At 39.5% G+C, this 23,307-nt stretch overlaps 2 protein-coding genes across 3 annotated transcripts; one reads left to right on the top strand and one right to left on the bottom strand.

The window, feature by feature from the left end:
* Nucleotides 1-6,263: 6,263 nt before the first annotated feature.
* Nucleotides 6,264-13,484, top strand: pcmt (protein-L-isoaspartate (D-aspartate) O-methyltransferase). Of its 2 annotated transcripts, none has more exons than XM_038726624.1 (8): nucleotides 6,264-6,413; nucleotides 9,496-9,600; nucleotides 9,715-9,746; nucleotides 10,364-10,468; nucleotides 10,653-10,773; nucleotides 11,550-11,635; nucleotides 11,782-11,951; nucleotides 12,522-13,484. In XM_038726624.1, the coding sequence occupies exons 1-8, from the start codon at nucleotides 6,359-6,361 to the stop codon at nucleotides 12,532-12,534; spliced, it is 687 nt and encodes a 228-aa protein (XP_038582552.1). In that variant the 5' UTR covers nucleotides 6,264-6,358; the 3' UTR covers nucleotides 12,535-13,484. The 2 variants fall into 2 exon arrangements, with proteins under 2 accessions (XP_038582552.1, XP_038582553.1); XM_038726625.1 differs by having other exon boundaries at nucleotides 11,782-12,008.
* Nucleotides 13,485-14,285: 801 nt separating this feature from the next.
* lrp11 (low density lipoprotein receptor-related protein 11) lies at nucleotides 14,286-22,363 on the bottom strand. The gene is made up of 9 exons (XM_038726623.1): nucleotides 21,564-22,363; nucleotides 19,916-20,073; nucleotides 18,481-18,622; nucleotides 18,242-18,367; nucleotides 17,918-18,121; nucleotides 15,682-15,849; nucleotides 15,530-15,586; nucleotides 15,361-15,438; nucleotides 14,286-15,250 (listed from the first exon to the last, which is right to left on the bottom strand). The coding sequence occupies exons 1-9, from the start codon at nucleotides 22,129-22,131 to the stop codon at nucleotides 15,096-15,098; spliced, it is 1,656 nt and encodes a 551-aa protein (XP_038582551.1). The 5' UTR covers nucleotides 22,132-22,363; the 3' UTR covers nucleotides 14,286-15,095.
* Between the last annotated feature and the right edge of the window lie 944 nt (nucleotides 22,364-23,307).

Below are 23,307 nucleotides of genomic sequence, written 5' to 3'. Positions count from 1 at the left end.
GTGGCCCTCTTCTTCTCTTAGTTATTGGCGGATTGCAAACAACTTTTAAGTGCATACCGCCACCTACTGCACTGGAGTGTGTAACATCATATCACTCAACTACAAACCCCTATAAGGTGCTCTCATCTTCTGTTGCCCACAGGTTGCCCAGTAAGGTCTTCTTCTTGTCTGTGTTTTTGGGCGGATCACAACCAACTTTAAAAGGTGCATACCGCCACCTACCGTATCGGAGGGTGTAGATGCATTATAATATTGTATTATAAAATATATTTGCCCCTTTATGATTTCCCTGAAGTCCTGTCCTGAGCTAAGTATCGATTCTTTTTAAAACTCTTACACACTATATTCGTGAAAACCTCCCTTTTTGAATTATATTTCCTACATTGCATAGTAATGACACTATCTCTATTCCATAATCTCCATTAAAAATAATGAGTTAAACCCTGTATGCCCAAACCTTAATCTTGTTGTAATAATGCCCTCCTCTCTGCGGTTATGATATCTTCCAATAAACTGTTTAATATTAACTGACTTCTGTATTATGATAATCAGAAGATCAGAAGGAGTTTTATTGCCAAGTAGTGTTTTACACATATGAGGAATATGCTGTTGTGATAAGATTCTACACGTAGACAAACATACAGTCAACATAAATAAATGTAGAAATATAAATATGGAATGGAAGAAAAACGTTGCAGATATATACATGTGCATTATTCTGGGTCTGTGCCGTGCAGAAGTAACGCAACAGAAGATATTATTATGTACATATAAATATATAAACTGACAACATAAAAATATACAACAACAAAGATCAACAATCAACAACAAATATGTGCGACGTGCCAGGTCTGTGCCTGACCAGAGATGAAACGGTATTTACATGTGCAGAGACATATGTATCATTTGGACCTGGGCCTTGTTAATGAGGCTAGTTGCAGACAGGAAGAAGCTGTTTTTATGGTGAGAGGTTTTGGTCCTGATGGATCGCAGCCTCCTGCCAGAGGGGAGAGTCTGAAACAGTTTGTGTCCGGGGTGGGAGGAGTCAGCTGCAACGTACCAGATGGTGATGGAGGAAGTGAGGATGGACTTAATGATGGCGGTGTAGAAGTGCACCATCATTGTTTTTGGCAGGCTGAACTTCTTCAGCTGCCGCAGGAGGTGCATCCTCTGCTGGGCCTTCTTGGTGATGGAGGTGATGTTCAGCTCCCACTTGAGTTCCTGGGAGATGATGGTGCCCAGGAAGCGGAAGGAGTCCACAGCGGTGACTGGGGAGTCACACAGGATGATGGGGGAGGGTGGGGCTGGGGTCTTTCTGAAGTCCATGACCATCTTCACTGTCTTCAGAGCTTTGAGCTCCAGACTGTTGGGGCTGCACCAGGTCACCAGATGGTCGATCTCCCACCTGAGATTGGCCCGATGAGGGTGGTGTCATCTGCAAACTTCAGGAGCTTGACAGACTGGTGACTGGAGGAGCAGCTGTTGGTGTACAGGGAGAAGAGAAGGGGGGAAAGAACTTAGCCTTGAGGGGAACCGGTGCTGATGGTCCTGGAATCAGAGACATGTTTTCCCAGCTTCACGTGCTGCTTCCTGTCCGTCAGGAAGTCTGTGATCCACCTGCAGGTAAAATCAGACACGTTTAGCTGGAAGCACTTGTCCTGCAGCAGGGCCGGGATGATGGTGTTAAAAGCAGAGCTGAATTCCACAAACAGGATCCTGGCATAGGTTCCTGGGGAGTCCAGGTGCTGGAGGATGTAGTGAAGGGCCATGTTTACTGCATCATCTACAGACCTGTTGGCTCTGTAGGTGAACTGCAGGGGGTCCAGGAGTTGGTCTGTAATGGATTTTAGGTGGAACAACACAAGGCGTTCAAAGGACTTCATAACCACAGAGGTCAGGGTGACGGGTCTGTAGTCGTTTAGTCCAGTGGTCCTTGGTTTCTTGGGGACAGGGATGATGGTGGAGGCTTTGAAGCAGGCTGGCACATGGCATGTCTCCAGTGAGGTGTTAAAAATGTCTGTGAAAATCGGAGACGGCTGATCAGCACAGTGCTTCAGGGTGAATGGGGAGACAGAGCCCAGCTGCTTTGCGGGGTTTCTGCCTCCTGAAAAGACAGTTGACTTCCCTCTCTGTGATGGAGAGAGGAGGGGAGGGGATGGAGTTGGTAATGTCTACCTTTATTATCTGTCTCCCATTCCTTCTGCCAAGTGTTATTGATGGCTGTTCTAAAGATTTGGCCTCTCTTCTACCATAAGCCACTTTAATTACTTTACTGTCATCTATTTTAAGAGGCTTCTTTCCCAACTCATCGGCTTGTTTGTTTCCTTTTACACCCATATGAGCAGGGACCCAACAAAACTGCACTTCTATAACCATCCTTTGTAATCTAATCTCAATATCATAATATGAATTAGTATTTATCTTGTCAGACCGATTGCCTTGATGACAAACCTCTGAGAGCTGCTGCCCAGTAAGGTCAAACTATCATGCTATTTAAGTCCATTACCTCAGTCTGAAGGATTTATCAATCAACTAAAATAACATGGTTAAGGATGCGAGAACACACTATTTTTCTAAACTCATTACTACACTTAAACACAATCCCAGGTTTCTGTTTAAGACTGTGGATCAGCTGGTAAACCCAACCCCTCCTTCCACCAGCAACAAGAGAGTTTTAACCAGTTTTATCCCATCGACTTGTCTGAGCTTTTAAAAACAGTATCACAAATGAGAGTGTCCTCCAGCCCACTTGATGTAATAAATACAAAGTATTTGCTGAAAGTAATGGATTCTGTTGGGCCCCATTTGATCTCTGTTTTCAACAGCTCCCTATCTACTGGTTGTGTCCCTGATTATTTGAAAATGGCTTGCGTGAACCCACTTTTAAAGAAACCTGGTTTAGATCCCTCCCTCCATCCAATTTCAAAACTGCCTTTTATTGCAAAGATTCTAGAAAGAATTGTGTCCAAACAGCTGCTCACTGTACTGGAAAATAACAAATTATTTGAAAAGTTTCAGTCTGGTTTTAGGAAGTACCACAGCACTGAGACTGCCCTGCTTAAAGTCACCAATGACCTTTTAATGTCTGCTGATGAAGGCATGTGCTCAGTCCTGGTACTCCTGGACCTTAGCGCTGCTTTTGACACCATTGATCACAACATCATGTTAGACAGACTGAGGCACTGGGTGGGGATCTCTGGTACTGCCCTAGAATGGTTTTCATCCTACCTGTCAAATAGGAAGTTTTGCGTGTCTGTAAACAACTATGTCTCTTCGTTCTGTCCAGTTAAATATGGTGTGCCTCAGGGGTCGGTCTTAGGACCCATTTTGTTTTCCTTGTATAAACATGGTATTTCTTTTCATATTTATGCTGATGACACACAAATGTACTTGCCCGTCAGATCCACAGACCCTGAAATGCTGAGTTCACTTACCGACTGTAAGTAATTTAAATTTCGAGCAGCACACCACAAAGCTTGTTCAATCATGTTTTTATCAACTTAGAAATATAGCAAAAATTCGATCTATGTTAACTTTTAAGGACATCAAGACCATTTTACACGCCTTCATCTCGTCAAGCCTGGATTATTGCAACAGCCTTTTCACTTGTTTAACCCAAAAATCTACTGATCAACTCCAGACTGTCCAGAACTCAGCTGCCAGGCTTTTAACCAGAACAAAGAAATATGACCACATTACCCCCATTTTAGCTTCATTACACTGGCTGGTATGTTTTAGAATTGACTTTAAAATTTTATTGATCACTTTTAAAGCTCTTCGTGGCCTCTCGCCTTGTTATATTTCTGACCTTTTAGTCCCATACACACCAGCACGTACCTTGAGATCCTCGGGCAGAGGTCTGCTGTCTGTTCCAGAGTCTCAACTGAAAACCAAAGGGGACAGAGCGTTTGCTGTCAGGGCCCCGAGGCTCTGGAACAGCCTGCCCGAGGAAATCAGGATCGGGAAAGGCTCTCCTATAAAAGTATGTTCAGCCGACCTTCTTAAAACATACTTTTATAGGAGAGCCTTTCCCGATCTTATTTGACTTTATTTTGTCCCTTTTATTTTATTTTACTTATTTTATATTTATCTTAAACGTGTATTTCAGTCTTTTCAGTGTTTTCTTGCTTTTATCTTGTATTGTTTCTGTATTATTGTTTTTTGGGTATTATTGTCTTTACACTTTGTAACATGTTTTTGCTCTACAATAATAAAGATTATTATTATTATTATGATTAAGTTTATTTGAAAACACAAAATCCATGATGATCCATGATCGACTCTGGTGGCCTTAACTTTTTAGATTTGACTACCCTTAACTATACCTTTAAAATCAGTTGGATCAGAAAATGTACAGAGTGTAACTCAAGATTCCATTTGGAACTTTATTCCAAATTACACAAGGTTTTTGAATTAATTACTCTCACCACAAAAGACTTTGCAGTTGTAATGTATGCTATTCCCAAAGGTGTGATGATGTTATTTAAGGGTAACACTGAACCGCTTCTTTCTCCTTGTCTGTTGTTAAAATATGTCTTTTATCCAGCCCTTCAAGCCGGAACAGAAGGATCATGTCCCTCTTTCAGAAAGACATTGTCATTGTAATCCATTACTGGGGAAGATTTGTTTCAGATGTCAAGTGGAAAAATTCTGGACCAGTCCTGCAAGATTCTTGATCACAAACAAACCTTGAGATGTCCGTTTCAAACTTCTCCATCGGTGCTATCCTGCAAAACATTACTTGCTAAGACTAAGAAATGACAATAACTTTCTGTGGGCATGGTCATGAGACAACCATACACTTATTTTGAAACTGGCCTGTACTGTTACTTTTTGGAAAGACTTTACCCCAACATTGCTGTACAAAGATGTGCTTGTTTGGCTTTTATAATGTTAAAAACAGTTTTATATCATAAATCTTTTTATTATATTAGCAAAATTTCACATTCACAAAATTAGATTTTGTAACCACAAACCTTTATTTAAAGTTAATCAAATAAAAACAAAACATATAAACTATTCAGCCTTAAAGACCGTTAATATATGTAAACTGAACTGCTGACTACATATTGCATGGATATGCATTACGTGGACTGGCATCACTTTATATTTCGGATCTCCTAACGTTTTATCACTCTTCCAGACCTCTACAACCAATCCCTTTAGCCATCCCACAGTCTCGTGTGAAAACGAAGGGTGATGGTGCCTTTTCAGAGTTGGCACCAAGACTGTGGAATAAATTTCCCTTGATTATCAGATTGTCTCCCTCCAGCCAGACTTTTAAGTCTCGTCTTAAAAAGCATTTTTATTCTTTGGAATTCTTTGGAGTCTGATTAGGTACACTTCTGTTTAATCTGTCTTGTTTTCTATCTTTTTGTTGTATGTCATAAACATACTGTCAACATTGGGATTTGGGAAATAATAATGGACCCCCCCCCAACATTAAATAAAAGTTTTGTGTTAATCCCATAGTATAGGCTATATAGTAGCCATTTAATGTTAGTATATTACTTATAACTATATATATTCATTATAATTTCATGTGTAGTTTAACAGGTCACTATTTTAATTCTGGTTACAGCTGTTTCATTTTTGTGGGTTTATGTTTATTATTTATTTAAAAAGGACAGTGCACATTAATGAATTTAAGGACAATGTCCAAAATGTAAATGTACAGACTCATTTTCATCTGGAGTCCCTCGCAGGTTGACGTTATAATTCATTAAATCCTTGTACTAAAGCCACAGCCTACATTTGTTTCTAATTTATTAATGTTAACTAACCTCAGGGATAAACGGGAGGGTTGACAGGTATGGTCATAAATTTATTGGCCTATTTTTTTGTGTAACTTTCTTCAGCACTTTGGTCAACTCTGGTTGTTTAAAAAAAAAAATAAAAAAAACTTGATTTGACTATATAGCCTATATGATTTTATTTTTTACAACTTACCCCTAGTATACATATTTGTACTTTGTCATGGTACTGCTATTGCAATAAAGGATAAAAAAAAAAACTATCAGCCGACTTTTTCTCACGTTTGCTACTAAGTCGCGCACTCCACTTAGCGGCCACCGTCTGCGTTACTGCGGCAAAAATCATTATTCCCTGAGTAAGCAATATGTCTTTTTACTTGTGGAATTAACCTTGGCTGAAGCTTATATCTAGAAAGATTAATTATTTAGCAAAATGATTTTGTAAAACGTGTGTTATAAAGGCAGTAAAATCGCGGTGGATGTCTGGTGACGTACCCGCCGCTCCGCCGTCCGCTCTGGAGGTTGTCAGCTTCCTCGGCAGAACAGTTGGCGCAGGCGCGGCACTGACAGCTGCTGTCTATTTACTCCGCAAAGTCTGTTTAATAATGGCCTGGAAATCTGGAGGAGCCAGCCACGCAGAGCTTGTCAACAACCTCCGCAGTAAGTCCAAATGTTTTGTACCTGGGGACAGCAGCAGCGCCGTCGCCTTCACGGATAGCTCGCGCGAAAACGGTTTAGTTTGGAGGTTTAACACAGCAGCGGTAGCTACGTTAGCTGGTTGCTAACAAGCTATGTGGTGTGTTGTTGACCGAGCGCTACCTCTCTCCACCCCTTTCCCTAACCACGTTCACGCCGTGGAAGAGATGCATGCCCCCTTCGTTGCGAAATATAAATTAACAATAAATACACAAATTATCTCTTACTTGTGGGTATCCGCAGAATATGTGTGCGGCTTCACTTTTGTGTTAGGTTAATTTAGCCTGTTAGCTCTATGTGCGTCATTTGGGACGTTGTAGCTAGCGCTGCTAGTTAAGTGCCCTGCCCACATTCATTGATGGCTATCTCTGTACCGATCACTTTACTTGCACATGAATGACACTGACAGCTGGAGATGTGCGAGGTTAGTTTTCAACCGTGCCTTTGTTAGTGGGTTGAAAATGACTGTATGCTGTGTCACAGCGGCGGCTAGCTAGTTGTTTAAACGATAGTGGCTGCAAAAATAAAGCAGTGACTCAGTGCACCACCCTGCTAACTAGACGGCTGATGCAAAGTCTACTATGATCGGTGGCATCTATGCCACATGATTTATTCTGCAATCAGATGGTCCAACATTAAGTGTGAAATTTACAACTTATAAGCTCTGATCTGACAGTAATGTGTCTTACTTGCACATAGAAAAATGTATATTGAAATGATGATATGTGGCGTTAAATTGTGGAACAAATAAATGATGAATTAAAGCAATGTGCAAACATATTCCGTTTTAGATAAGGTGTACAAAGAAATTATATTGAAGATGTAACGTACAGCATTGAAGTACGGTGCTCATAATCACCTGGGTTTTGTTTGAATTATGAAGTATGTGTACAAATATTGTTTGTGTGAATAGCTATATTTGAATATGAATTTTCTTTGATTATATATGTATTATTTTGTAGTTATGTTATTGTTAATTACGGCATTTAGGGTATAAAGGGGTACGAGTACATCAGTGTTACTTCTTCCTACTCCTTTTTTTAATAGGGGTGTTTAAGTACTGGGAATAAGTTTGTTTTGTTGTTGTTCTTTTTTTTTTAACCACTATTTTAATGCTTTTTTTCCCTCTTCACTTTTTACGTTAGAAATCAATTAATCTATGTGCAGACTAGAGTGTGCAAGTCCCGTTTCAATATAAAGTATCTACCGGGGCCATTAATATTCTGTGCAGTCCAGCGTAGCGATGCAACAGATATTTCAGCTGCAAGCATTTTGCCAAATGCTGTATGGTTTGGGGGCAGTTGCCTGTCATTCTCTATTTGCTTTTAAATGAATGCAGAACATGATTTGCATATAGTTCTGTGTTTATTTTTCTTGGCAGGAGATTAGTATCTCAGTTTATTATTGACCATATGTTGCAAATGTGCATGGTGAAGTGAAAAATGGATCTAGAACACAAGGAAGTTGAAACCACTCCTCAGTATGCAGCATAATAAGAAGCTGGAAAGCCACATGAACAAGAAAATTGAGTCTTTCACCAAAAGGCTTTTTAGCTTCCCTTATAACCATAACCATAACCATAAACAAATGCTTTTCTTTCTTTTCCAGCAATAGTATAAGAACATGTTTTAAGTTGAATTAATTTACTACCATATAGGTGATGTATCAAATGTTCTTATCCATTCTTAGTCATTACTTTGAGATTCTGCTCCTCCTGAGTGAACACTTTACTGGACACTGACCCATTTAGACCCACGAATGGCTTAAATTTAACCGCATAAGCTGGATTTAAGCAGGTCACACTCAGGATGCATGCTAATTCACGACTTCTTTTTATTGTTAGTGTCCTCCTGAGGATTAGTAAGTACAGGCAATAATAGTTCACCCATTTGCATTTGTTTTAAAACTCGACTGCCTCATGAATTCTTAAAGTTCAGCACCCAGTTTTAAAAATTAAATGTGCCTCCAAAATGTATGCAAAGTGAGGTTATGGTCAAGAAACGGCGTAAAGTTGGCGTGCATATCCAGGGGCTGGCAAAGACCATTTTGAATTCTGAAAATAATTATGATTAGGATGAAAACAGCTTGAAATCTGCCCCTATGGGTTATTTTATTTTCAGAAATCACTAAAAGGTGTCCATCTGGCAGCTTGTATGGTTTATGTGTAATGTATCCTAAAGTGGTGCATAGCTCTGATGGTGAGTGGAGTCAGTAATGAGAGAAGTGCCGGCTGTCGTTGGCTCTTCCTGCCTTTGGCACCAGCTGCTACAGGAACCTGTTATGAGGGATTATTCTGAAGACACTAAGACACTAAAACTTTGTGTCACACTGTGGCCCTTCCTGTCTGTATGGTGCTGACTTCATTTTGTTCAGCATTTTTCGCTGATATTCTCAGTTAATACTGGGCAAATTGGGATTTTTGCATCATCATTTTCACCTGCATGTATTTTCCTATTCATCCTATTTCAGTCCTATTATGTCTCAGTATTTAACACTATTCTCCCTGCATACACACTATAATTAATATAGATTCATACTGTTAATTTGTATCATATTAATATGTACCATTTCCATTATAAGGAGGGCTTTATAGGTGAAATCCTCGATCACGATATATGTCATTTGATCACAATAGCAGTAGTCATGATAAAGTTTTTTTGGGTTAATCCAGTGAATCAAAAACTTGACAAATTAAGGGACATCATCATGGTGACACAAAAATCATATGAAAATAAAATTTTGCCATGAAGCAGTCTTGCTCATTGATTTGGAAAATTCCCCACAATGGTATGCTATTACACAAAGGAAGGAGCATCAGAGCAAATCTGATGATGGTTCTCAACATGTATGTCACACCCCAAATGCACCAGTAATTGTGTAATGCCTAATATCCCTGAATTCACTGTGTCCCTGCCTGTGTGTTATTTTTCTTTCATGTATTTCTATTTGCATCTGCTGCAAGATTATGTAATGCATTCCTGCCTGGTGTTTGTACTTGTTCACGTTTCCATAATACACAGTGACACAAACTCTTTTGCTTCCCCAGAAAATGGCATTATTAAATCCGACAAGGTCTATGAAGTCATGCTGGCCACAGACCGAGCCCATTTCTCTAGGTGTAATCCTTACATGGACTCGCCACAGTCGATAGGTAAGTCTTGCTCATGTAGTCATTCACGCATCGCAGCACAGTCTGAAATCCAAATACAGTCTGATATCAGGGGGACGAACTAACCAAATCTATTCCCTCTCTTTTAACCAAAAGGCTATCAAGCAACTATCAGCGCCCCACACATGGTATGACTTTAAAAGACTCTCAGACTTTTCTGCATCCTGTTAATCACAACTGTGAGATATTCATTTTGTAAAGCTTGCTCCCAATTAATTGTGCAGTAGATAAAGGAAGAAGGCAGAGGAATACAAATTTCCTGTTTTTATTCCAAAACTAACCTAATCAAATTTATATAGTGAGATAGGTGTGTGTGTGTGATTTATATAGTGAGATAGGTGTGTGTGTGTGTGTGTGTGTGTGTGTGTGTGTGTGTGTGTGTGTGTGTGTGTGTGTGTGTGTGTGTGTGTGTGTGTGTGTGTGTGTGTGTGTGTGTGTGTGTGTGTGTGTGTGTGTGTGTGTGTGTGTGTGTGTGTGTGTGTGTGTGTGTGTATTTTAGTGGATTACAATGGTTAACCAAATCTAAAATGCTTTTGTATTTGTGTTGATTGCTGGAATGTTAGCTTTTAATATGAGGCTGTCAGAAGTGACATCTAACTGGAACAAGTAGTGATGTTGGCCAGCTAGCTGAACCTCACAGATGTCCTTGGTGGGATTTACCTTGCCATAGTCAGTGCTAGATGCAATATGAATGCTGACTGATGGGTTGTAATGCAGTTTCCTTGTTGGCGTCCCCTTCTCCCAGCACGCCTACGCCCTGGAGCTTCTACATGACCAGCTGTATGAGGGAGCCAAAGCTCTGGATGTCGGCTCTGGCAGTGGAATCCTGTCCGCATGCTTCGCACGAATGGTGAGCCACACATAACGGGTAAACACATACAATTTCTCTCTGGTGACATTCTGATTGATTAGACTGATTTTTTTTTTTTACAATTAGTTTGTCAACCAATCAACATAAAATGAGATAAAAACATGTTCAATGTTGTGATATTCTTGTATGAATTGAGCACCATCCCTCCATCTGTGCTTTACAGGTAGGTCCTAAAGGAAAAGTTATAGGAATTGATCACATCAAAGAGCTGGTAGACGATTCTATAACCAATGTGAAGAAAGATGACCCCAGTTTGATAACATCAGGCAGAGTCAAGCTTATAGGTAAGATGTCATTGTCTTCTATTGTCAAATTTTTTGGAATAATAGCAGAAATTTCAGCTGTCTGTTATTTTAAAATGTGGTAATGCTCGTTAGTCCTCACTGTCCTCTCTTTAGGAGCTAAGCAAACAGTAGCTGAGTAGACAGGGCAGGGCAGTGCTAAATAATTGAGCAGTGAGCACCTACTTTTACCAGCTCTACTAGAGTGGGGTAGTGCTGATAAAACTAGGCGATTTAAAAAAAATAAAAAAAGGATTATTATATAGACACTAACAGACGGTTAGTGTGGGTGGGGAACCATAGCTGTTTACTTTAGGTCCAGTGTGTTTCCTTTGTGATCGTCTGTCTCAATTTACAACAAAAAAGACATTTTCAGTCATTAATTTTGTTAAAAGTATTAAACATTTGCTCGATACTGCTACACATACTGGACATTTCTGTAGAGTGAAAAGGTGTGGGAAAAGCAGAGTCAGAGACAACCTTAAAGAAGAGTTGATCGCACAGCAGTGTTTATATAAATAATTGACTGTGTGTATACCACAAATTTATATAGCTAAAATTTTACCATTAGTACAACTTACAGCTTGCTTTAGACCCTTGATATGGATAAAGAAAAAACCCTGCTAACAAATAAAAAAGGAAGAAACCTCGAAAAGGAGCATGTGAGGGATCCCTCTTCCAAGATAGACAGACATGCAATAAATGTTGTATATAAAAGGAGATAGAAATAACAATATTAAATTTACAATATGGAGAAACACTGTGTGTATGTGTTTCAGTGGGAGACGGGCGAATGGGCCATTCTGAGGAAGCGCCTTATGATGCCATTCATGTTGGCGCAGCAGCACCTACTGTCCCCCAAGCTGTGAGTTCCTCTAAACACTTTAAGAGCTGATGATCAAAGTCACATTGTTCAAATTCACTTCAAAACAAGGATTGAATATCAACATGAAAAATGTAATGCAGGTTTGTTTGGTCCTTTGTGTCACCATGATATTGACTCTCTCCTAGCTTCTGGACCAGTTGAAGCCCGGGGGGCGGCTGATTCTTCCTGTTGGCCCGGCGGGAGGAAATCAAATGCTGGAGCAGTACGACAAAATGGAGGACGGCAGCACCAAAATGAAGCCCTTGATGGGGGTGATTTATGTGCCTTTAACAGACAGAGACAAGCAGTGGTCCAGGTGGAAGTGACTTCCTTCTCCCCCTCCTCCCCCTCTCTCCTTCTCACAGTGGCAAAGGTGAAATGGTGTGGCTTGGAGCAGGCAATGGATCACAAGGGGCTGCATTTTGCTGCTTGTTTGACATTTTTTGCTTCTTCCATACCATACCAACTAGCTGCACGTTTCCTTCATCTTTTTTTAACCCCATAGTTCCAAATTGGTTCAATGAAAACCTGCCTGACTAATAAAATTTGAAGTCATATTTGTCTTTGAACCCAAACACAAAAGAAACTGAAATAGCAGCAGTGTGAAGGCATATGCTTGGTTTTCAAGAGCATGACTACTTTGTCAATTTGGATGCTCATAAGACATTAAAACCCAAGTCCTTGACTATTCTGTTTTATCTTCTACTCTGTGAGATGTAGACAAAAACCAATAACTGTTTTATTTTACTGTGAAGTATGTTAACATTTTGCATGTGATTCTAACTCTTGACTTTGTGTTTGCTTGACTGGAGGATGGTTGTGTGTTTCTTGCATGTCACTCTTCTTTATTCTGCCTTTTCTAACATTTGACTTCTGTTTCTCACAGGGATGAACTTTGAAGTGGAATACAGTCCATAGTTCACCTTTAAGTTTGAACCTGGAGAAAACTTGGATGGGGTCAGACAGCCCATGAAATTTTGGTTTAAAGCATAACAAAATATGCTTTTTTTTGTTTAAGTCTAACGATGGACTGGAGTATCACATTGATGATGACCCAGAGTGGCTGGGAAAAAAGACTGCTTGAAGCTCAGCACAGAAATTTTGGAGAGGGCTTTTTGTTTTTCTTTTCAGGCCTGCATCTTTTTGGTTGTGTTTTCTTTTCAACTGCTGGATTTTAGGTTTTTTTTGTGGTTCTATCATTGCAATCAGCAATTTTTACAGTATTACATTTCAGCAGCATCGAAGCTGAATGTAGGAGGAACACCGGACAACGATGGGGGAAAACCTGAAACTTTTAGATAATTCAAGTGTGTGTGTGTGTGTGTGTGTGTGTGTGTGTGTGTGTATCATCTAACTGTAGACTTCTCTGCTAACCTAAAGCTTTTCTCCCCTGCCAGCAGTATTAGGAGCACACACAGGCAACACAATGGCTGATATAACCCACACATCCTGTTTTATGTGCAGCACTAAAGTCATTCTACACATAGAGTAAGCAATTCATTGGGCTCTTACTACTAACATACTCCAAGGAGATCGGAGCACTTATAACACCGACACACGTGCACATGCAGGGCTGTGCTTTTCACCTGGTGATGTGTTGCTTGCTGCTGCTGGATTTCCATTAACAATTTGCGCAGGCTCTCCTGGTGACTGATACTAAATGGGATATTCACTGCTTTGCCAAAATAAACTCCAACAATATAAAGCAAATGAATGTCTGTTTTCTTGAGGAAAAAAAACACATGAAATTAAAAAAGCACATTTTAATGTGAGTGATCGAAGTGATGGATGATATTTGGCTTTCAGTCTCTGGAATGGCATATGAAAATAAAGAGATGCTTATGTTTTTGTCTGCCTTTTGTTATTGATTATTTTTTGTGCCGGCAACCTAGTGTGTAATAAATAAATAAATATAAAGTAATATAGAAATATATATATATATATATGCAAGTATTAGAAATACTGAGGTCAGGAGTCCTAAATCTTTAAGCACAACTCACAAAACTTTTTGGTCACCATCTTAAATATTAAAATTTAAGATGGTGACTAAAAAAACTCAGCTTTGAATGTGAACATAATTGGTGTGTAACTGTGGAGTGTACAACTTCTATAACTCCAACATTTGAAAAAAACAATATATACCATAAAACTTAAATTAAAAGCCTAGTCCCAATTAGACACCTTTCCCTTTTACTGGCCTGGTGTGGCTGCATGTTTTGACAAATAAACAGGTCTCACTTAGAAGCCTGGTGTGGTTATTAAAGTTCTGGATGTATAAAACCACCTAAAGCCCTCTGGGACTGGTTCTAAACTGCTTAGCTTGCACATACCAATATAAATGTTTAAACTTTTGTCAATATGGACATGTTAGATCATCCACAATTAAATCATTTAGTTCACTTTATGGAAACAATGAGCACCACATTATAATTCATTCAGATTTACCGGCATGGTAAAGGAAGTAATTGCCTGTCCCAAATATAGGCAGGGAGAGATCACTGATTTAAGCAAATAAAAGCCCGGTAGTGTGTGTGTGTGTGTGTGTGTGTGTGTGTGTATGTGTAATATCTCTCTCTCTCTCTCTCTCTATATATATATATATCATGTATTGCAATTATGTACGTTACTTTGTCAATAGATCACACCTGTGTTTTTGATATAAATTTTAATATCTCACACGAAAGACAGCACTTTAAGGGAATACACCAATGCAAATATAGTACATACTCCACATAAGTTTGATTAGTAAAGAAAAACGCAACAAACTTAAGACAGGAATACAACTTGCTATGGCTTTATATGATTGTGAGACACTTTAAGAATAAGTTGTTGATTCCTAATAAGTCAAAAAAAGTGCACTAACAGGCACTCCAGTGTGTTACATTTCTGCCCTTTAGGTAAGTTAACTTAGGTAAAATCTACAGCACAAATGGTGCATTAGTGTCACCCAGTGGCAGAAATACAGCAAATCTGTGTGCTGCACTAGTCTGGGAAATACATCTCAAGTAAAAATAAAATTTGATGTCAAAGAAAGTAGCATTTTAGGAATAAAATTAGTTTTTAATAACAGGGACAAAATAGCCTCTTGTACTGCACGTATCCCAGAAGTCATTGGGGAACTATAGACAGCTGTATATCAGTGTTGAACTGGGAATGTTGACTCTCATCGTCGATTCACAATCAGACTTTCCTAAGACAACATAAATATGAAATCACAAGCATCTGAATATGTGTCAGCAGCAGATTTTCCAGTCAGAGGTGTTCATTGTGGGGGTGTTCAGAAACGTTCATGAGAGAGAGTAGAGAGCTGGGATGTTTCCAAACTGATGTGAGGATAAATTAGAGACATCATGCAGCTAGAAACAGAATGGATATTCAAAAAGTCCTATCTCAGGCTCTGGTGACGACACCTCTCTCTCTGATCTCGGCGCTCTTGTATTTGCTGCCTCTGTCTGATTGGCTACAGGTACATGCCGTTGATGAGGTAATCTGACTCCTCTGTGGTTAGGGGTCGGGCTTTCTTCATCTTGTGACGGACAAGTCTGAGACGACAGCCGATCATGAGCAGCAGCAGAGCAGTGATGATGAGGCCGAGGGCCAGGGGAAGGATTGCACCTGCAGGAGGAAACAGAGGCCATATAGGACATTAGTACAGCAGAAAATGACACAACAAAGAAGGAGTGACAAAAATCATATAAACCAAAAACCATCATGTTGGGCCTCACCTGACTCTGGTCCTGGATGCCCTCCCATTACTGGAAATGGTTTGGAGACAGGGACGTCAGTCTCAGCTTTAGGGGCAGCTTTAAGACAAATACAAATACATTATATATTTGGATACATTTAGTTACTAGTATGTCAATAAAGTTTTACTGAAATGTCCTTTAGCTTTACCTATCTCAGTTTGTTTGGTGATCGGGGGAGCCACAGTTGCTGGTTTGAAAGCTGGACCTAAAAATATATTTCCATGAAATTATAGTAATTTTAAGTTGTTGCAGTTACAAAATTAGGTAAAAAAAATATATGGACAAGAAGTAGATTCTCACTTTTTTGTATACATTCACTGACACAGTCAGATTCCTGGAGGAAGTTGTTATGGTTGCCCTGGCAACCGCCATACAGGAAGTGTTTGCATTCTCCCGCATTTTGGTCATAGTACCAGCGTGGGAAGGTGCCTTTACAGGGTCCTACAACTGGAGCTGCAGCACATGGATCTACAGAGAGACAGAGGAAGAGTCAGACAAATTAACTTCTTATTCACTTTTGACAATTTGATGTTACACATATTAATTATATTATTAATACACATATATTAAGAGATCCTTACATGGAGGGACTGAAACGATTTGTTTTTTATTGTATTTTGTGTTTGAACATCCACAACCTCAGTTCAAAACAACATCTAACAACACTAACCCCACAAACAACACAGGGCGCAGATTTCTCACATATCACTACCATGCACATCTTGCATATCTACTTATTGTCTACTCTTTCCTTTTACCCAATATGTGTCCTCCTACAATCGTTGATGTATGGTTTTCAAATTTGAGTAAATTCCTCCTGCTTTTCTTTAGCAATGTAAGTTAGTCTTTCCAGTCCAATACAAGCTGCGAGTTCTTCTGTTCACATTCTTAATGATGGGGCCTTCATACTTTTCCAAAAGAGGGCTGTCACACTCCTGACTTGAAGCAGTCAAAAATCCAGAAATTTTGTCTATTTTGATGTTCAAACAAAGCCCTCGGGATATATACCAAGCACATGCAGTTTGGCATTTTAAGGAACTTTCTATTCATAATCTCATACAGACACTGGATAACATTCTTCCAGAATTCTTGCCATTCTCATAAACAGTGAAGTGAACTACTCTTCTCATCAAAGCATTTGGAGCATATGTCTGGAATATTAACGGATATACGATGTCCTTTAACTCAGGTCATAAGCATTCTAATGAGCCATTTATATTAAAGTAATTTAAACCTTGTGTCTGTTTTTGTGTCTTTAGGCGGGCAATTTCCCAGTCAGTCTCACCTTTATCTTCTTGCGTGTAAGTTTTTTGAATCGAATAGTTGATTGATCTTATATATTAGTTGAACCTGAGAAATTCTACTAAAAATTGACAACTACTTTTTTTTTAAGCAGTTCATTATCATCCAGCTGCTCAGATGTGAGGATTAACTGCTGCACTGCACAAGCTTTGTGTTAAAACAAGCAATCTGAAGACGTCGCCTTGGGCTCTGGATAAATGTGATGGGCATTCCTCAATTGTTAGATTTTTTATAGACTTAATCATTTATTAATTAGTCAAAATTTCTATTTAAAATCTGAAAAATTAATTGTAATATTGACAATGGAAGATATGTCTACATGTAAGGTGAAAGCGGTCACTAATGACAAACCCAAAGAGAATTATCACGAACTCCGCAGCTCTCTCAGCTCTATGGGACATGTTAGCTTCTTTTAGCTCGCGAGCCAAAAACCTTTTACTCACGAGTTCAAAACAGAGCTAAAGGAGAGTGAATATTGGGCATACATTTGGCAGGTGGCCAGAAACTTAAAATAAATGCTAATGCTTAATGCTCCATGTGAGCTGGATGCTGTTTACTATTTCACTTGATGTATGTGCTCTCTCTCCAACACAATAAGATAATAATGTAGTAATTAGACTGAGCATCCGTAAAATGAAGAAAAGACTCCTGAGAATGCACCTCACCCACATAATACCTGCGGTAAAATACCAATGCAGGAAGAAGCACTTTTGGTCAGCCTGATTCAGGGATCAGATGGCAGAGGGGACAGAGGCGCTTTGTTCCAGCACTCAGAGGGGATGCAGGCAAAGGGCTGCTTTCCCAGGGAATGCAGAGTGGCCCTGTGGCTTTGCCAGCATTTTGAGCGCAGTGCTATGACTCAATGGCTGCCTACAGGGGCTCCATCTGCTCCTATGTCCAGATACACACTAAAAACCCTATCTGCCTCCATACAAAGGGATACTGCACTAATTACACCACAATGGTGGATCATATTGTGAAGCGAACATTTGAACGGGTACAGCTAAAGTAAAATAAATGTTTGTGGATTCCCATCCAACCATGTGTTTGGAAAGACCACAATAGTTTGTATCACACCACACCGAGGAGCTACAATTTCTCGTGTTTTGGTGCAGTTACAGATGCCCTTTAAGTTCAAATTACATCGTTGTTGTATGGCCAAAGAGAGATAAAGCAAGAGATGTTACACAATTTGAGTGTGCATAAAGCACTTCAAACGTAAACGCAATCTTACCTTGACTGACTGGAGCCTCCTGCTGACTGGGACTTTGTGGAGGGGTGGCCTTGCTCCTGTCTTGAGGTGGTATGGTGTTCTCTATGGTCTTTCTGGGCCCAGTCTGGAGCATGGGACCATCATCAGCCTCCTCGGTCTGGGCTACAGGCCGATGAGGGCTTGACTGATCAGCAGGGTGGGTCACTGACTTCCTGCTGCTGTCAACTAAAGAAATCACAGAAAAACAAATAAATGGTGGGGAGGTCCTTCATTATTGCATTCCTTTAACTGATCCAGATAATGCAGGAGTTAATAAAATACTGCGAGAGACAAAGAGTTTCTTACAGTTTGGGCAGAAGTCTTCATCGGAGCGGTCTGGACAGTGTTGCTTCCCATCACAGGCGTAGGTGATGTCAATACAGCAACCGTCATCACACTTGAACTGGTAGTTTGAGCAGTGACCTGTACACACTGTGGACACAGAAGGTATAACTAAACATCTTGTAACAGTCTTGCAATGTAACCACAAAACCCAGCTATTAATAATTTGAAAATGGTGTATCTCTTAGAAATTAAATGATCACCTTCTGCTTGGTGTTTTGGTGCCAGCACAGTCACAGAGACGTTGTCAGAACTCTTCTGGCCGGCTGTGTCAGTGACAGTCATCTGGAAGGTGTATACACCCTCCTGGAGACCACTGATCTTCAGTAGCCCTGGATGAGTCACCTTCAACACATAAAACAATTCTGATTCATCACATGTGCACAGATTGAGATCTAATGGTCTAATATTTCTTACAAATACAACTTTTCTGGCTTAGGAAAATATTTTTTATATTTACATAACAGCTTCAGTCAGTTCAAAAATACCTATTAACCCTCTTGCACGCCCCTACTAGTATGCAGTGATGCAGATATATATATCCTCAAGATGGAGGTAAAAGAATTTTTCTTTGTGGTTCTCAATTCTGGGGTGCCCTGGTTGCCTAAGGGGTTTAGGGTGCTGACCCAAAACTGCAACATCCCGGGTTTGGTTCTGGATGGCATTTTTCTCTCTCCCCTCATCTTTCTATTGTCTGTCCAATAAAGGCATAAAATGCACAAAAACTACTAAAAAGTTACATTTGAAATGTGAATTAAATCCTCTTTCACAGTATATGTAATTTTAAATTACAATATATGTTACATTTTATGGAAAATATGTTGAGAGACTGGTAATGTATAAAATAAACAGGCAGGAATATCTTTTTTGGGTAATCCAGCTAATGAAATACCTGAAAATTCAAAGTACTTCTTTATGTTGATGCAAAAAATTATTTAAAATCCAATATTGCTAAAACACAGTCCTGATATTAAAATAAACAAAATTGATAAACCTTGTCGTCTGAAGGAATTTATCTTTGTATTCCTCACACATATTTGAAAAATGCAACAGCAACACGTCTTTCCAAAAAACAACGTCTTAGTTAGATAGGATAATCCACAGAGCTTGCTGGCAAGTGTTTTCACTTCTGTTGAAGGGAGAACATGGTGGAAATTGACCACAGATTAAAGTGTGAGTCTTTATATAAAAGGTAGGACCTATTGTACCATAAGCTTCACAAAAGGCTGTGAACAGAGGACAGGCTCTAACACTGCAGCTGTCCTTGGAGCAGGTTTTAGACGTAATAATCTCTTATCTCTGTTGGTGCAGCAAGATAGTATGCAGCTCTGGGTACAAGCCACCCTGTTGACTTAACTTACACAAACATGCAATTTGACACTGGCCTGTCTGTCTGTGAGGGTGATTGTGACTGTGACTATTCATACTGCATATTCAAATGTTAAAATCATATGATTACCAAACGGAGAGAACAATATTATAGTTTCTTCACTCTGTGTTTCCTCCACTGGTTTTTAGTTGTTTTCAGGCTTTCAGTCTCACATGGAGGACCCAATTAAACTGTATACAGTCATTTTACTGCAAGATGACTTGACTATTTGCATTCACTGAATAGACTTACAAAAAGTAAACACTGACCTTCATATTGATGGCTGTGTCTCCCCTGACGAGAGTCCATTCATAGTTGCTGATCAAATGGTCATCCACACTGTCCCTCCCATCCAGGACAGCCCAATCTGTTGGCAGCTGGATCACCACATCCTGTCCAGCGTCACTACGAGGAGGCTCATCCACCTCTGCAGAATCAAAACAGGAAAACCATGCTAATATAGAGGATGTGCAATCCAGTATTTGTTTGGTCTATAAAATGTGACAGTCTCCTAAAACCAAATTTGACGTCTTCAGATTTCTTGTTTTGTCTGACTAACAATCCAAAACCCAAAGATTTTCAGTTATGAATGATATAAAACTTTAAAATAACACATAATCCACACTTTTGAAAAGCTGAAACAAATGAATATTCTGTATTGTTCCTTAAAAATTGCTTAAATGATTATTTGATTATCAAAACTAAATATATTGCAATATTGTCTCAATCTGACTGTTTTGTTTATAGTGTGTATATATGTGTTCCCTATATAATGTAGCCTGTGTTTGATTTTATTACTGTATTATTGTGTTATTGTATTATTGTATAAGTAAACACATTGCGAGCATTGTACAATCCAGAGTCAAATTCTCCGTATGTGTACACATACCTGGCAAATAAAGCTGATTCTGACTTCTGAAATAGTTGACTAATGGTTTAAGCTCTGCACTTTTTATTTCACCATTTCTGTAATTGCAGTAATATGTCCACTTTCTTGCAAATAAATTGTAAATAAATCAAGCAGATAAAAACACTTGCTGCTGGTCTCAGTGTCCTGGTCTAATTATGCACTGTTACAACATAAAAGGCAAATCATTAACCCACCTACCTGCTTTATCAAGACAAGCAGCAGTTGCTAGAGGCTCACCATAACGTGTTGAGATATATGTTTTCTAAATATAAGCTGATATCATGATTAAAGTTTTCTTAGGCCAATAAAGTTTTATGCACCAACCTTTGCCCAAACCTTTACCTCACTCTGCTCATTTCTGTACTATAAATACATAGGAATAAATATTGCATAATCCTTTCCAATATGGCCTTAAATTATAAATAAATGCATATTGATACACAGAGTATAACATCGCAGTTCATCGCTTACTGCTGCTTTTTTTGTTTACTGCAGTAGAAAAAGAGCATGCTAATGAATGATTAACTAACTTTCTAGTAACCAACATGAGCCACCACATGTATTATCTTTGTATTTCTCTGGTGTGCTTGCATTCATTTACCATCACAAACAAATGTCAAGTCATATTTCTATATATATGCATGTTAATTAAGTAAAAAATGAATTACTGAAACCTACATTGTGCCCATGACGACATTCCTCAGTTATATGTTAATGTGTTTGAGTTGAATAACACTCAGGGCTCCACACATGGCTATTTAGGACTTAATCATTATTTAAGCAGACCATAACAACTAACGGGCATGTTGGCCTGGTTATGTAATACTTATACACTAGTTAATCCATCTTTAATTAGAGAACAATACAGCAAATTGATGACTCAAGGATCCCTGCAGTTTCTTGCAAGGACCCTTCTCTATGTCATGATCAATCAATTGCACCAATACTTGTTATTTTCAGGTTGTTGTGAAACTGATGGGCCTGTGATTTGTGCCAGCACCCCCTACCTTGCGCATCATCCCCATCAGGATGCTCTTCCCCGGGCCTCCTGGCTGAACCGCCGGATGAAACAGCGAGGTGTCCCTGCGTCGTGTTGAGAGCTCGGCTGTACGTGGTGAAGCCCTGCTGTGGTGCGAAGGAGCAGACATTTTTATTCCTGTAGGTGCAGTTGAACAGGTAGCAGCTGAGACTGTCTCCGGGCTGCCTCGGGTCCTCCTGGACCACCGCCACGGTGCAGTGAGGCTGGGAGCAGCAGGCGTGCAGACAGTCCTTCCAGGTGTACACCCTGTCCGGGGCCAACAGGAAGGTGGCCCCCTGCTCGATGGAGGCCTTGGCCCGGATGATGCGCTCCCCGACGGCGTTGAAGTCGCCCACACAGGAGTCAATCACATCGCCCACTTTGTACGCCTGGTCCTGCTGGAGCTGCTTGCGGAATTCCTCCAAGAGCTCCTCCACCCCTGATATTTTGGATTTCAGGTCCGATATTGGCGAAGAGCGAGTGTCGATATGTTGGACTGCGCTGAGAAGCACAACACAAGCGAGCAGCTGCAGCTGGGGATGCTGAGGAAGAGCCATGTTGGTCACGCAGCAATACGGCGTCTCCCTCTGCCTCCGACTGGTCCCCGACGCATGAGGGTCCTCTCAACAAAGATGCCCTTCCTACATTAAATATATCTCGGTGATACTCATGTAAATCACGCCGTTTTACATAATATTCGTCTGTAAATCATGAGGGAAAGAGGTAAAGGTTTGCGAGAGGAGGAAGACTTGGCTGCTGAGCAAAAAAACCGCTGACGTCATAATGATGAATAAATATGGCAAGCTGAGAGCTGCTCAGGAAGCCCTCTTTGATTTTCAATTTCAGTGTGCTTTATTGGCATTAACGTCAGAAGAACAATATTGCCAAAGCTTCAAGGATTAAAATTCAATAATAAGATGAGAAAAATATTTTAAATAAAAATGAAAAAAATTAAATAAAATAGTAAACTGTGTGTGTGTGTGTGTGTGTGTGTGTGTGTGTGTGTATGTGTGTGTTTGTAGGTATATATAGAAAATCATCAGTAATCAAGTATCAAATGTGAAAAATTACAACTAACAAACAATCCCATGAAGCAGAAGAGTAAAAGTAGAGACAGAGTAAGTTGTGAGCAGACTTACTGCAGCTGCTTGCTGGTTGTTTCTCAGGCTGTGACATGCACTGACATATCTTGCTGCCTCTATAGTGCTGATACTATTTTCTCCAAGTTGATGTTGCATTTTATTCTGGTCTGAGAATGAATCAAAATCTGGTGAGTCTGTACATTAATGTCTTCCTCAGTTTCTTATCAGACAGGGTGCTCTTTATCTAGCTCTCTCTCTCTTGCCTCCTGGTGTTTGCTTTCATAAAAGGCCCAGTGTGCATTAATTTAATATTTTACCATTTTAGCTTTTAATAGTTTGTGTTCAGTTTATTTTGTTGTAGCCCTTGGGTCACTTTTTGCATTTTTATTGTAATATTTATTTACTGTAATATTTTGAGGCACTGTGTCTGTGTCTATGTTAGCTTTTCATGTATATATATATGAAAAGCTTTTTATTAATGCCAGCACTCCATTTTATGTCCAACATGTCTTATCCATTGTTTTGTTGTTGTTTTCATATTACATTTTACTTTTGTTTATGTCTGTTTAGCGCCTATGACATAGAATATGAATAAACCTCTTTTTGATTCTGATTAAATTATTGTTTTTTCCAATTTTATTTTTGTATTAA

This window comes from Micropterus salmoides, unplaced genomic scaffold (assembly GCF_014851395.1).
Source record: "Micropterus salmoides isolate LMB-PRFRI ecotype aquatic unplaced genomic scaffold, ASM1485139v1 Ms_hic_scaffold_18, whole genome shotgun sequence".
Lineage (NCBI taxonomy): Eukaryota > Metazoa > Chordata > Actinopteri > Centrarchiformes > Centrarchidae > Micropterus > Micropterus salmoides.
The sequence above is the reverse complement of the archived record's forward strand: the minus strand, read 5'-3'. Positions and strand labels throughout refer to the sequence as shown.

Excerpts from the sequence above, each read along its gene's own strand:
- pcmt (XM_038726624.1), top strand. The coding sequence starts at position 6,359 with ATGGCCTGGAAATCTGGAGGAGCCAGCCACGCAGAGCTTGTCAACAAC. Across the intron at positions 10,469-10,652 it reads CCGCATGCTTCGCACGAATG|GTAGGTCCTAAAGGAAAAGT; the intron begins GTGAGCCACACA and ends TGTGCTTTACAG. Across the intron at positions 11,636-11,781 it reads CACCTACTGTCCCCCAAGCT|CTTCTGGACCAGTTGAAGCC; the intron begins GTGAGTTCCTCT and ends ACTCTCTCCTAG.
- lrp11 (XM_038726623.1), bottom strand. The coding sequence starts at position 22,131 with ATGGCTCTTCCTCAGCATCCCCAGCTGCAGCTGCTCGCTTGTGTTGTG. Across the intron at positions 15,587-15,681 it reads CAGTGAATGTATACAAAAAA|GTCCAGCTTTCAAACCAGCA; the intron begins GTGAGAATCTAC and ends ATATATTTTTAG. Across the intron at positions 15,251-15,360 it reads GCATCCAGGACCAGAGTCAG|GTGCAATCCTTCCCCTGGCC; the intron begins GTGAGGCCCAAC and ends TTCCTCCTGCAG.